This window comes from Hyla sarda, chromosome 5 (genome assembly GCF_029499605.1).
Source record: "Hyla sarda isolate aHylSar1 chromosome 5, aHylSar1.hap1, whole genome shotgun sequence".
Classification (NCBI taxonomy): Eukaryota; Metazoa; Chordata; class Amphibia; order Anura; family Hylidae; genus Hyla; species Hyla sarda.
The window spans coordinates 75,706,078-75,719,941 of NC_079193.1; the positions used below are offsets into that span (position 1 = coordinate 75,706,078).

At 45.3% G+C, this 13,864-nt stretch overlaps 1 protein-coding gene across 3 annotated transcripts in view; it reads right to left on the reverse strand.

Annotated features, from left to right (window-relative positions):
- Window positions 1-13,864, reverse strand: part of LOC130273247 (ATP-binding cassette sub-family B member 5-like) — an 83,256-nt gene that overhangs the window by 2,426 nt on the left and 66,966 nt on the right. For all 3 annotated transcript variants that reach the window (XM_056519720.1, XM_056519722.1, XM_056519721.1), the window contains 3 exons: window positions 10,395-10,551; window positions 10,080-10,277; window positions 5,080-5,286 (listed from right to left, as the gene is read on the reverse strand). In XM_056519720.1, coding sequence (XP_056375695.1) covers window positions 5,080-5,286; window positions 10,080-10,277; window positions 10,395-10,551 — 562 coding nt within the window. The remainder of the gene's footprint in view (window positions 1-5,079; window positions 5,287-10,079; window positions 10,278-10,394; window positions 10,552-13,864) is intronic.

A 13,864-nucleotide genomic window follows, 5' to 3' on the forward strand; every position in this document is an offset into this window, starting at 1 on the left:
AGTGTGACACCAGGACGGGGGCCATGGGGTGGCACAGAGGCTTGCCTGACGGGACTGGGAGGGGGGGAGGGGCATTTCCTGTGGCAGGCAGAGTCCTTAATGACCTTAGGGGGACCGGAAACAGGAGGAACCACAGGGTCACGGCAGGGAGTACTGGGAACCGGTTTTAGACAGTTCTTGGAACAAGAGGACCCCCAACTCCTGATCTCCCCAGTGGACCAATCCAGGGTAGGGGAATGAAGTTGAAGCCAGGGAAGTCCAAGGAGAATTTCCGAGGTGCAATTGGGGAGGACCAAAAGTTCAATCCTCTCATGATGAGATCCGATGCTCATAAGAAGGGGCTCCGTGCGGAAACGTATGGTGCAATCCAACTTGGCTCCGTTGACCGCGGAAACGTGGAGTGGCTTGACAAGACGGGTCACCGGAATGCGAAATTTATTCACTAGGGACTCTCGAATAAAATTTCCAGAAGCTCCAGAGTCCAGGCAGGCCACGGCTGAGAGAGAAGAGCTGGCTGAAGCAGAAATCCGCACGGGTACCGTGAGACGTGGAGGAGCAGACTTGGAACCAAGAGACGCCACACCCACGTGAGCTGGGTGCGTGCGTGCGTTTCCCAGGCGTGGAGGACGGATAGGGCAATCCAACAAGAAATGCTCGGTACTGGCACAGTAAAGACAGAGATTTTCTTCCCTGCGGCGATTCCTCTCTTCCTGGGTCAGGCGAGACTTATCCACTTGCATGGCCTCCTCGGCGGGAGGCCCAGGCGTAGATTGCAACGGATACTGTGGGAGAGGTGCCCAGAGATCTAAGTCTTTTTCCTGGCGGAGCTCTTGGTGTCGCTCAGAAAAACGCATGTCAATGCGGGTAGCTAGATGGATGAGTTCTTGCAGATTGGCAGGAATCTCTCGTGCGGCCAGCACATCCTTGATGCGACTGGATAGGCCTTTTTTGAAGGTCGCGCAGAGTGCCTCATTATTCCAGGATAATTCTGAAGCAAGGGTACGGAACTGTACGGCATACTCGCCAACGGAAGAATTACCCTGGACCAGGTTCAACAGGGCAGTCTCAGCAGAAGAGGCTCGGGCAGGTTCCTCAAAGACACTTCGGATTTCCGAGAAGAAGGAGTGTACGGAGGCAGTGACGGGGTCATTGCGGTCCCAGAGCGGTGTGGCCCAAGACAGAGCTTTTCCAGACAGAAGGCTGACTACGAAAGCCACCTTAGACCTTTCAGTGGGAAACAGGTCCGACATCATCTCCAGGTGCAATGAACATTGCGAAAGAAAGCCACGGCAAAACTTAGAGTCCCCATTAAATTTGTCCGGCAAGGACAGGTGGAGGCTAGGAGTGGCCACTCGCAGCGGAGGAGGTGCAGGAGCTGGCGAAGGAGATGATTGCTGAAGAAGTTGCGAATGTTGGCGCACAATGGTGGACACTTCCGACAGCTGGTGGGTTAGATGGGCGATCTGTCGGGCGATATCAGAGACAACTGGCAGGGGAACCTCAGCGGGATCCATGGCCGGATCTACTGTCACGATGCCGGCTGGCAGGAGGTGGATCCTCTGTGCCAGAGAGGGATAGCGAGGACCGTGCTAGTGGACCGGTTCTAAGACACTACAGGTTTTCACCAGAGCCCGCCGCAAAGCGGGATGGTCTTGCTGCGGCGGTAGTGACCAGGTCGTATCCACTAGCAACGGCTCACCTCTCTGGCTGCTGAAGATAGGCGAGGTACAAGGGAGTAGGCAGAAGCAAAGTCGGACGTAGCAGAAGGTCGGGGGCAGGCGGCAAGGTTCGTAGTCAGGGGAGATAGCAAGTTCTGGTACACAGGGTATAAACACACAAAAACGCTTTCACTAGGCTCTAGGGCAACAAGATCCGGCAAGGAAGTGCAAGGGAGGAGACTAGATATAGCCAGGAAACAGATGGGAACCAATTAAGCTAATTGGGCCAGGCACCAATCATTGGTGCACTGGCCCTTTAAGTCTCAGGGAGCTGGCGCGCGCGCGCCCTAGAGAGCGGAGCCGCGCGCGCCAGCACATGACCGCAGGAGACGGGAACGGGTAAGTGACCTGGGATGCGATTCGCGAGCGGGCGCGTCCCGCTGTGCGAATCGCATCCCCAACGGCCATGACAGGGCAGCGCTCCCGGTCAGCGCTGACCGGGGAGCTGCAGGGAGAAAGGCGCCGTGAGCGCTCCGGGGAGGAGCGGGGACCCGGAGCGCTAGGCGTAACAGTATATGGCTAGATGAGGACAGAAAATATCTGCTGGAAAACTCAAAGATCAGTCCAACCACTTACTATAATCTTTCTTTTTCCAATATTGAAAAAATGCGGGAATGCATATAACTAGGACCATGTTTCTACACACCTCTGGGTGACACACTGTTTACAAAGCCGGTAGCAGTAAAGGGAGAATTAAGTGTCGAAAGAGAGCTTGTTCATGGCCAAGAAGTTTGTTTTCTCCCTTTTTCCACTTTGATCAAGGACTATTTTTTTAAAAATGTGTGTGTCTGCATGTATGTAGTGAGTGTGTATGTGTATTTTCATATATGTAGTGAATGTGCACATGTCCATTCACTGTCCCTATCACTTGTAACATGTCATAGGGCTAAGTCAAAAGTTGTGATTGATTAGGGTCTTAGTGCTAAGACATCCAATGATCAGGAGAACGAGCGAGGATAAGTGAGTTCTAGCACGCTTTACTTCCCTGCTCTCAGAGATCTTTATCGTGCTGCTCTATTATAAGTCTATGGACAAGAGAAGATTGCTGAGAGTTAGGGATTAAAGAATGATGCCGCTTGTCCTCCTGAATGATGCGGGTCTCAGCACGCCAACTGATTAAAACTTTTGACATGTCCCTACAACATGTCAAAAGTTTTTTCAAGTGACAGTGCCCATTTAAAAAGTACCTGTCACCAAATAAAACTTTTAATATAGTGTTCCTTGTGTAATTAGCAGACACTGCAAAGAGCTGCAAAGAGCCTCATTGAAACATACATAGAATCTCACTGAAAGCTGCACAGACTGAAAGCTGCACAGAGCCTGAGGTCTTCTATTCATCACAGCACTGCAACCATGTGAGGGCGGAAGTGGTCCCCCAGCATGGTTCCGTTATGTCATGCCTGCTGGGGAATGCCCACTTTCTCCTGCTGGGAGATTGCACTATGTGAGCAAGAAGAACAGTAAGATAGAGAGCTCTGATTTTTTTTTTAAGGGTGGGAGGGGTGTTAGGAGTAGTTAGGGAACATAGCCTGAGTTAGTTTAGAAAAGTTTATTTGGTGACAGGTACTCTTTAAGTGTGTGTGCAGGTAAAGGTCATACGAGTGTTTTTGGAAGTGTATGCTTGCATAGATTGTATGGTACTACTATAGTAACCATTTTATGGTTTTATTTGTATACTATATAATATTTTGAAAACTAGCATATTGAAGTAAAGGTGTACTCTGGCCCTAAGACATCTTATCCCCTATCCAAAGGATAAGGGATAAGATTCCTGATCGCGGGGGTCCCCAGCTGGTGGTCCTGCTGCTGGGGACCCCCGCAATCTTTCATGCAGCACCCCACTATCATCAGCCTCCGGAGCAAACATCACTCCAGGTCTGATGAATCACGATCACTGGGCCGGAGTATCGTGATGTCACGGCTCCACCCCCTCAATGCAAGCATGTGGGAGGGGGCGTGGTGGCTGTGCTGCATGAAAGATTGCAGGGATCCCCAGCAGCAGGACCCCCACGATCAGGCATATTATCCCCTTATCCCCTATCTTAGGGCCAGAGTACCCCTTTAACCTCTTAAGGACCCAGGACGTATGAGTATCATATCACGGCGGGCCCGGCGTCATAGTGAAGCCGGGACCCACCTCTAATAGCGCGCGGCACTGATCGCGGTGCCGTGCGCTATTAACCCTTTAGCCGCGCGCTCAAAGCTGAACCACGCGGCTAAAAGTGAAAGTAAAAAGTGCCGGTTAGCTCAGGGAGCTGTTCGGGATCGCCGCGGTATAATCGCGGCATCCCGAACAGCTGTAGCACAGGAGGAGGTCTTCTTACCTTCTCCTGTGCTGTCCGATCGCCGAATGAATGCTTCAAGCCTGAGATCCAGGCTTGAGCATTCAATCGCCGAAAACACTGATTGATCCATTCCTATGGAGATGAATCAATCAGTGTTAAAGATCAGTTAATGCAATGTTATAGCCCCTTATGGGAGCTATAATATTGCATTAAAAAAGTGTAAAAAAATCATTAACCCTTTCAATTATGCCTTCCCTTAATAAAAGTTTGAATCACCCGGCATTTCCAAGAATAAAAAAAACACAGTGTACATAAAAATAAACATATGTGGCATCGCCGTGTGCGGAAATGTCCGAATTATAAAAATATACCGCTTTTTAAACCGCACGTTCAATGGCGTACGCGCAAAAAAATTCCAAAGTCCAAAATAGTGCATTTTTGATCACTTTTTATACCACAAAAAAGTGAATAAAAAGTGATCAAAAAATCTGACCAGAACAAAAATGGTACCGCTAAAAACTTCAGATCACGGCGCAAAAAATGAGCCCTCATAGCCCCCTGAACACAGAAAAATAAAAAAGTTATAGGGGTCAGAAGATGACCATTTTAAACGTATACATTTTCCTGCATGTATTCATGATCTTTTTCTGAAGTGATACAAAATCAAACCTATACAAGTAGGGTATCATTTTAACCGTATGGACCTACAGAATAAAGATATGGTATCATTTTTGCCGAAAAATTTACTGCGTAAAAACGGAAGCCCCCCAAATCTTACAAAATAGTGTTTTTTCATCAATTTTGTCGCACATTGATTTTTTTTCCCGTTTCACTGTAGATTTTTGGGTAAGATGACTAATGTCATTACAAAGTAGAATTAGTGACGCAAAAAATAAGCCCTCATATAAAATTTTAGGTGAAAATTTTAAAGAGTTATGATTTTTTTAAGTTAAGGAGGAAAAATTGAAAATGAAAAAATGGAAAAAGCCCGGGTCCTTAAGGGGTTAAAGTGACCTTCCACTTGCTCTGTGTAAAATAAAATGTACCTCCCGGACACTATAGGAAGTAATCTTTACCTCTGGCAGCCCTTCTATGAAGGAGTGAATGTTTGCAGCTTTTGCAGCCTGTTGTATTTCCTCCATAGGCACTTCACGAGAGTTGTCCCCATACGCAATGTTTTCAGCAATACTGCGGTCAAATAGCACTGGCTCCTGGGATACGATTCCTATGTGATTTCTTAGCCATTGTACATTCATGTCTTTTGCTACTTGTTTGTCGAATAGCTGAAAACAAAAGACAATTTTTCAATATTTTATAGTATAAGTTATGACTAATATATGGCCATACCCTTATGTAAAGAAAATTTAGTAATTAAATACTGTTTAACACAGTCATTATACGAAAGTTGTGCATTGTTCTAATATACTTGTTCTGATTTCTCACCATGCTCTAGATATACTGTCAGTAAATCCTGAAAATCCATGCAGTCCAAATATCCTCAATACCTGGGGTTTTCTATTATGATGTACGGAATACAGCAACATAAACTCTGCTACTGATGGAACCAGTTGATACAATCATATGTGAGTTTGAAATGGCTGTCTCACATGTATCATGTTTTACCTGTCCATAGGATATAATGTATTATCACTGATGGTCCCACCTTTTGAACTCCCCAAAGAATGGTGGTCCCCAAGTGCCCCTAGTGAATGTAGCAGTAGTGCGCCTACGTGACTGCTGTTCTATTTCAATGATGGAGTTGAGAACTTGCCATTGCTGTCAGTGTCAAACACCGGGGACCATCAATATGTCCCTGATACTTTCACTACTATCTAGTCACCCTATGGTAAAATTATTTTGGTCCAATAGTGAGCTTCTGAAATTTCACAGAAATATGACAGACAGCCTGCAGAATATATGCTCTTGAGGTGCCACCAAATTCCAGACTATAGTGCAACAAAACCATCCAGGACAGCCCATGACTGTGAAACAACATGGACATTTAAATCCCTGGAGTTTTACTTAGAATGCTAATGATTTATACTTTGAATTACTGATGAATGTATTAAAGTGTAAATGTCACCAACAAAAATGTTTGATATAATGTAGATAATACCATTATATGTATATTTGTAATATACATTGATTAAAAAAATTGCATATTTTTTGGGTGAAAAAATGCTGTCCCTGCAGCTATTGCCTGTGTGTCTATGAGGAGTCCAAATGCAGGAAGTGAGGGGCAGGAGAAGCAGGGCTCTGTGCAGGCTCCTGGCTTGTCAATCATCCTGCAGGAGCCAGGGGCGTGTCATAGAGCCTCAGTGTACAGAACCCTGCTTGGCTTCAGTGTACAGAGCCCTGCTTGTCCTCAGTGTACAGAGCCCTGCTTGTCCTCAGTGTACAGAGCCCTGCTTGTCCTCAGTGTACAGAGCCCTGCTTGTCCTCAGTGTACAGAGCCCTGCTTGCCCTCAGTGCACAGAGCCCTGCTTGCCCTCAGTGTACAGAGCCATGCTTGTCCTCAGTGCACAGAGCCCTGCTTGTCCTCAGTGTACAGAGCCCTGCTTGTCCTCAGTGTACAGAGCCTTGCTTGTCCTCAGTGTACAGAACCCTGCTTGTCCTCAGTGTACAGAGCCCTGCTTGTCCTCAGTATAAAGAGCCCTGCTTGTCCTCAGTGTACGGAGCCCTGCTTGTCAACCCTCACTTCCTGTATTTGGACTCCTCATAGAGACACACAAACAATAGCTGTAGGGACAAAAATAAACACATTTTTTAACTAATGTATATTACAAATATACATCTAATAGTATTATCAACATTATATAAAAAGCTTTGTTGACGACAGGTACACTTTAACCCCTTAAGGACATAGGGCGTATCCATACGCCCCCGTTTCCAAGTCCTTAAGGACCGAGGGCGTATGGATACGCCCTGAGCATTTCCGGCCCCCACCGCTAGCCGGAGGGGAGCCAGAGCCGGATGCCTGCTGAAATCGTTCAGCAGGCATCCCGGCATATCGCCCAGGGGGGTCATTTTGACAATTCAGTCCAGCGATCTGCGGCGGATTCCGGGTCAATCGGGTCTCCAGTGACCCGATGACCCGGAATTACTGGCTGATCGGGGCCGTCAGATACGGCCCCGAACAGCCAGAGCCTGCAGGAGTGAGGTGGCACTGGTGCCACCTCACGATCGCCCTGATTCGTCGGCCGGATTACCGGCCGACCAATCAGGGCGCCTGCTGCGGGTGTCACTCCCGCAACCCGCTCCGCCCCTCTTCCGGAGGACGTGAGCGGGTGCGGGAAGACGACCCCGGGTGCTGGGGACCCCGATCCCCGGCGTCCCTGTTGGGATCGGGGCCCCAGGAGCGACGGCGGCGGCGGCGAGGGACAGTCCTGTGTGGATCGTTGGAGGTGAGTGACAGCCTCCTGCTGTTGCTTAGCAACAGCTCCCAGCATGCAACAAGGGCATGCTGGGAGCTGTAGTTATGCAACAGCAGGAGGCAGACCACCACAACTCCCAGCATGCCCTTATGGGCATGCTGGGACTTGTAGTTTTGCAACAGCTGGAGGCACATTCTTTCTATGGAAAAGTGTACCTTCAGCTGTTGTGTAACTACAACTCCCAGCTTGCACAAACAGCTCAAAAACATGCTGGGAGTTGTAGTGGTGCATCTGGTGGTTGCATAACTACAACTCCCAGCATGCCCGTTGGCTGTCGGTGACTGCTGAGAGTTGTAGTTTTGCAACAGCTGAAGGCACACTGAGTTAAGTAGTAAACCAGTGTGTCTCCAGCTGTTGAATAACTACAATCCCCAGCATCCCCAGCCAATGTAGTATGCCTCCGGCTGTTGCATAACTACAAGACCCAGCATGCCCTTCCGCTGTCCGTACATGCTGGGGGTTGTAGCTTTTGCAACAGCTGAAGGCACACTGGTTGCAAAACACTGAGTTTGTTACCAAACTCGGTGTTTCACAACCTGTGTGTCTCCAGCTGTTGCAAAACTACAACTCCCAGCATGCACTGATAGACCGTCCATGCTGGGAGTTGCAGTTTTGCAACAGCTGGATGTTCCCCCCCCCCCAATGTGAATGTACAGGGTACACTCACATGGGCGGAGGATTACAGTAAGTATCCGGCTGCAAGTTTGAGCTGCAGCAAATTTTCTGCCGCTGCTCAAACTGCCAGCGAGAAACTACTGTGAACCCCCCGCCCGTGCGACTGTACCCTAAAAACACTACACTACCACAAAATAATATAAAAAGTAAAAAACACTACATATACACATACCCCTACACAGCCCCCCTCCCCTCCCCAATAAAAATGAAAAACGTCTGGTACGCCACTGTTTCCAGAACGGAGCCTCCAGCTGTTGCAAAACAACTACTCCCAGTATTGCCAGATAGCCACTGACTGTCCAGGCATGCTGGGAGTTTTACAACAGCTGGAGGCACCCTGTTTGGGAATCACTGGCGTAGAATACCCCTATGTCCACCCCTATGCAAGTCCCTAATTTAGGCCTCAAATGCGCATGGCGCGCTCACTTTGGAGCCCTGTCGTATTTCAAGGCAACAGTTTAGGGACACATATGGGGTATCGCCGTACTCGGGAGAAATTCGGCTTCAAATTTTGGCGGATATTTTCTGCTATTACCCTTTTAAAAAATGTAAAATTTTTGGGAAAACAGGCATTTTAGGTAAAAAAAAATATTTTTTTTACATATACAAAAGTCATGAAACACCTGTGGGGTATAAAGGTTCACTTAATGCCTTGTTACGTTCCCCGAGGGGTCTAGTTTCCAAAATGGTATGCCATGTGTTTTTTTTTTTTTGCTGTCCTGGCACCATAGGGGCTTCCTAAATGCGGCATGCCCCCATAGCAAAATTTGCTTTCAAAAAGCCAAATGTGACTCCTTCTCTTCTGAGACCTGTAGTGCGCCAGCAGAGCACTTTTCACCCCCATATGGGGTGTTTTCTGAATCGGGAGAAATTGGGCTTCAAATTTTGGGGGGTATTTTCTGCTATTACCCTTTTTAAAAATGTAAAATTTTTGAGAAACCAAGCATTTTAGGTAAAAAAAAAAATAGTTTTTTTAACATATGCAAAAGTCGTGAAACACCTGTGGGGTATTAAGGTTCACTTTACCCCTTGTTACGTTCCCTGAGGGGTCTAGTTTCCAAAATGGTATGCCATGTGTGTTTTTTTGCTGTCCTGGCACCATAGGGGCTTCCTAAAGGTGACATGCCCCCCAAAAACCATTTGTCGCTCCTTCCCTTCTGAGCCCTCTACTGCGCCCGCCGAACAATTAACATAGACATATGAGGTATGTCCTTACTCGAGAGAAATTGGGTTTCAAATACAAGTAAAAATTTTCTCCTTTTTACCCCTTGCAAAAATTCAAAAATTGGGTCTACAAGAACATGCGAGTGTAAAAAATGAAGATTTTGAATTTTCTCCTTCACTTTGCTGCTATTCCTGTGAAACACCTAAAGGGTTAATACACTTACTGAATGTCATTTTGAATACTTTGGGGGGTGCAGTTTTTATAATGGGGTCATTTATGGGGTATTTCTAATATGAAGACCCTTCAAATCCACTTCAAACCTGAACTGGTCCATGAAAAATAGCGAGTTTGAAAATTTTGTGAAAAATTTCAAAATTGCTGCTGAACTTTGAAGCCCTCTGGTGTCTTCCAAAAGTAAAAACTCATAAATTTTATGATGCAAACATAAAGTAGACATATTGTATATGTGAACCCAAAAAAAAATTATTTTGAATATCCATTTTCCTTACAAGCAGAGAGCTTCAAAGTTAGAAAAATGCAACATTTTCATTTTTTTCATCAAATTTTGGGATTTTTCACCAAGAAAGGATGCAAGTTACCATAAAATTTTACCACTAAGTTAAAGTAGAATATGTCACGAAAAAACAATCTCGGAATCAGAATGATAAATAAAAGCATTCCAGAGTTATTAATGTTTAAAGTGACAGTGGTCAGAATTGCAAAAAACGCTCCGGTCCTTAAGGTGAAAAAGGGCTCGGTCCTTAAGGGGTTAAACATTTCTAATGTAGTTTTGAGATCTTACCACTGCTCCATGATGTGGATCATAGAACCGCTGGAGAAGCTGAATAGAGGTGCTTTTTCCACATCCACTGCTGCCTACAAATGCCACTGTTTGTCCTTTGGATATAGCAACAGAGAGCGCTTGTAGCACAGGCACATCCGGACGAGATGGATAATTAAAGGAAACTTTTGATAAGGCCAAATTTCCTTCATATTTTTCCTATTTTAGCAAATATAAATAAGTATTAGACCATATAAAACCAATATTACAAGGGTTAATAAACTTGAACGCTCCATCCACACACTGGCCACACAAGGCTCTGTGCCATTGACTTACCAATTTCTGTCCTTCGTTGCTGTAGCTGTCAATAGACGGTTCAGTGTTGAACAGGTGAAACAAATGGGAAGCTGCAGATTTGGCTTTTGAATAATCTGGAGCAAAGGATAATGTTTGTCCTACAGTAATAGCTCCATACGCCAGGGTGGAAAACACACTGTCAAATATAACAGTTATTTGTGTGAGAAAACATTTTATCTTATTTGTAACTACAATAACAGTGTATATCTTTATGGAAAAAAGGATAAATACATATTATTTTAGTTAGATTCATTCTCCTTTATTATCATTTAATAATATATTTAGGGAAGACAGGTTGATTTCTGGTGCCATCTTTTAGAGGTGGAATCCCTGCAGGTCAATGCTTGACTTCCTTAATAACCTTTTGAGACATGAATGAGGATTATTAGCCAATCCAGAACCTCTTCCAAAAAGAAGAGTGAAGATGCATGCACACCACATTTTCACTGTAAGGGGGCCCGATCCGGCTGGGGGAGTGAAAAACTGTGCGCTCCTGTACCCCATACTACGTTTTTAGGTCCGGTCAGAAAACCGGATACGGGTCAAAAATGAGCCGACCGGAGTAAAACGGTGACTCCAGTCGATTCATAAAAGTCAATGGATTTCAGCATCGGTCCGGCTGGGGTACGGGGGAGCACAGTTTTCCCCTCCCCCAGCCGGATCCGGCACCCGTACAGTGAAAACGTGGTGTGCATGCACCCTCACCCATCCACAGACAGCTGCTCAGGGTTCTTGCCCCTTGTGAGTACAGAGCAAAGAGGCTTTTGTCATGGAACTGAGGGGGATAAAGTTTCTTCTGTAGGAGACTTCCAAATGTATAGTCTTATAGGTCAATGGTCGCCAACCCAGTTCTCCAGGCCCACCAACATTCCAGGTTTTCCGCTACTCCATTGGAATAGAACAGGAAAAGATTCACATCATAGACTGTTGATGGGCCTTGAGGACTGGGTTGGAGACCTATGCTATAGACCATGAAATGCTCCTCTGGGAAATATTATGGAAATTAGCTCTCCTCCAGAAGGAAGAGCGATTAATCTCTAATGCCTACTTTTCAAAGTAGCATCTAAATGCTTGAACTCTTAAAGGGGTACTCCGGTGGAAAACATTTTTTTTTTTTAATCAACTGGTGCCAGAAAGTTAAACAGATTTGTAAATTCTGAAGCAAAGAAGTGATATTCGGCACTGCTATTGTAGGCTCTGACGGACAGTCATGTATGACGCTTATACGGAGAAGTATAAATAGAGATGTGGTGGTGCTCTGATACTTGACAAAAAGTTCATATCTTCACAAGGCAATATAGGAATGGAATGAATCGGCAACTCACCAGTCTTCTCTTCAGAAAAGGTTCCTTTATTCAAACATACTCACAGCATGAAATGCAATTAGGGAGAGGGATCGGTGCAAGGGGGGTAAAATGTAGAAGCCTACTACATTTTACCCCCCTTGCACCGATCCCTCTCCCTAATTGCATTTCATGCTGTGAGCTTGTTTGAATAAAGGAACCTTTTCTGAAGAGAAGACTGGTGAGTTGCCGATTCATTCCATTCCTATATTGCCTTGTGAAGATTTGTAAATTCCTTCTATTAAAAAATCTTTACCCTTCCAGTACTTATTAGCAGCTGTATGCTACAGAGTAAATTCCTTTCTTTTTTAATTTCTTTTTTGTCTTGTCCACAGTGCTCTCTGTTGACACCTGCTGCCCATATCAGGAACTGTCCAGGGCAGGAGAAAATCCCCATAGCAAACATATGCTACTCTGGACACGGACAGAGGTGTCAGCAGGGAGCACTGTGGTTCCTGACACGGACAGAGGTGTCAGCAGAGAGCACTGTGGACAAGACAAAAAAGAAATTCAAAAATAATAGAATTTCCTCTGTAGCATACAGCTGATAATAAGTACTGAAAGGATTAAGATTTTTAAATAGAAGTAATTTTCAAATCTGTTTAACTTTCTGGCACCAGTTCACTTAAAGAAAAAAGTTTTCCACCGGAGTACCCCTTTAATAACTGGAAGATGTTCTGGCTTGGCTAATAATTTCAATCATGTCTTATAGAGATTGAGCATTAACTTGCAGGGATGTTACTTTTAACAGGTGGCACCAGAGAGCAAACTCTCTTTCTCCTGGAGGACAGCAAATTTGCATATTTTTTCCAGTGCTGCATTGCAAGATCAGTTTGGGATTTTTGGGGATTTTTGGGGATTTTTTAGTTTAAACAAAATAAATTTAAAAAAAAGTGTGTACAGACCAGCTATTAAAGTTAGTTTTTTTGTATTGGTAATGAATTGATCAACCACCAAAAAGTAGCAAAAATACACCAGACAAGACTCAGCTTAGCTTTTTGGTGTGTCCAGTGAAACTTCAGTAAATGTGTATCTGCACAAAATTTATCAAATGCCCTGCAACCATTTAATAAATTTGGTGCACCTACACATTACCAGCGCACAAAAAAAGGTGTACAAAAATGCTTCATCTACACCTACAATTCTTTATAATTGGACCTGCAATAGTGCAAGTTACAGTGTGCCCTATACAGTGCTAAGTGCTTTCCACTAATATTTATATACTACTGTATTTTCCGACGTATAAGATGACTGGGCGTATAAGACAGTTAAAATATAGAGTTTGGGATATACTCACTGTTTAAGACTAGTTCCCTCACACTAGGTAGGCAGCATAGTTCCCCCTACATTAGGTTGTCAGCATAGTTCCCCCTACATTAGGTTGTCACATAGTTCCCCCTACATTAGGTTGTCAGCATAGTTCCCCCACATTAGGTTGTCAGCATAGTTCCCCCACATTAAGTTGTCAGCATAGTTCCCCCACATTAGGTTGGCAGTATAGTTCCCCCACATTAGGTTGTAGTTCCCCACATTAGGTTGTCAGCATAGTTCCCCCACATTAGGTTGGCACTATAGTTCCCCCACATTAGGTAGGCAGTATAGTTCCCCCACATTAGGTTGGCAGTATAGTTCCCCCACATTAGGTTGTAGTTCCCCCACATTAGGTTGTAGTTCCCCCACATTAGGTTGGCAGTATAGTTCCCCCACATTAGGTTGTAGTTCCCCCACATTAGGTTGTCAGCATAGTTCCCCCACATTAGGTTGGCAGTATAGTTCCCCCACATTAGGTTGTAGTTCCCCCACATTAGGTTGGCAGTATAGTTCCCCCACATTACGTTGTAGCTCCCCCACATTAGGTTGGCAGTATATGGTAGTACCCCCACATTAGGTTGTAGTTCCCCCACCTTAGGTTGGCAGTATAGTTCCCCCACATTGGGTTGTAGTTCCCCCACATTAGATTGGCAGTATAGTTCCCCCATATTAGCTTGTAGTTCCTCCACATTAGGTTGGCAGCATACGGTAGTTCCCCCACATTAGGTTGTAGTTCCCCCACATTAGGTTGGCAGTATAGTTCCCCACACATTAGGTTGTAGTTCCCCCACATTT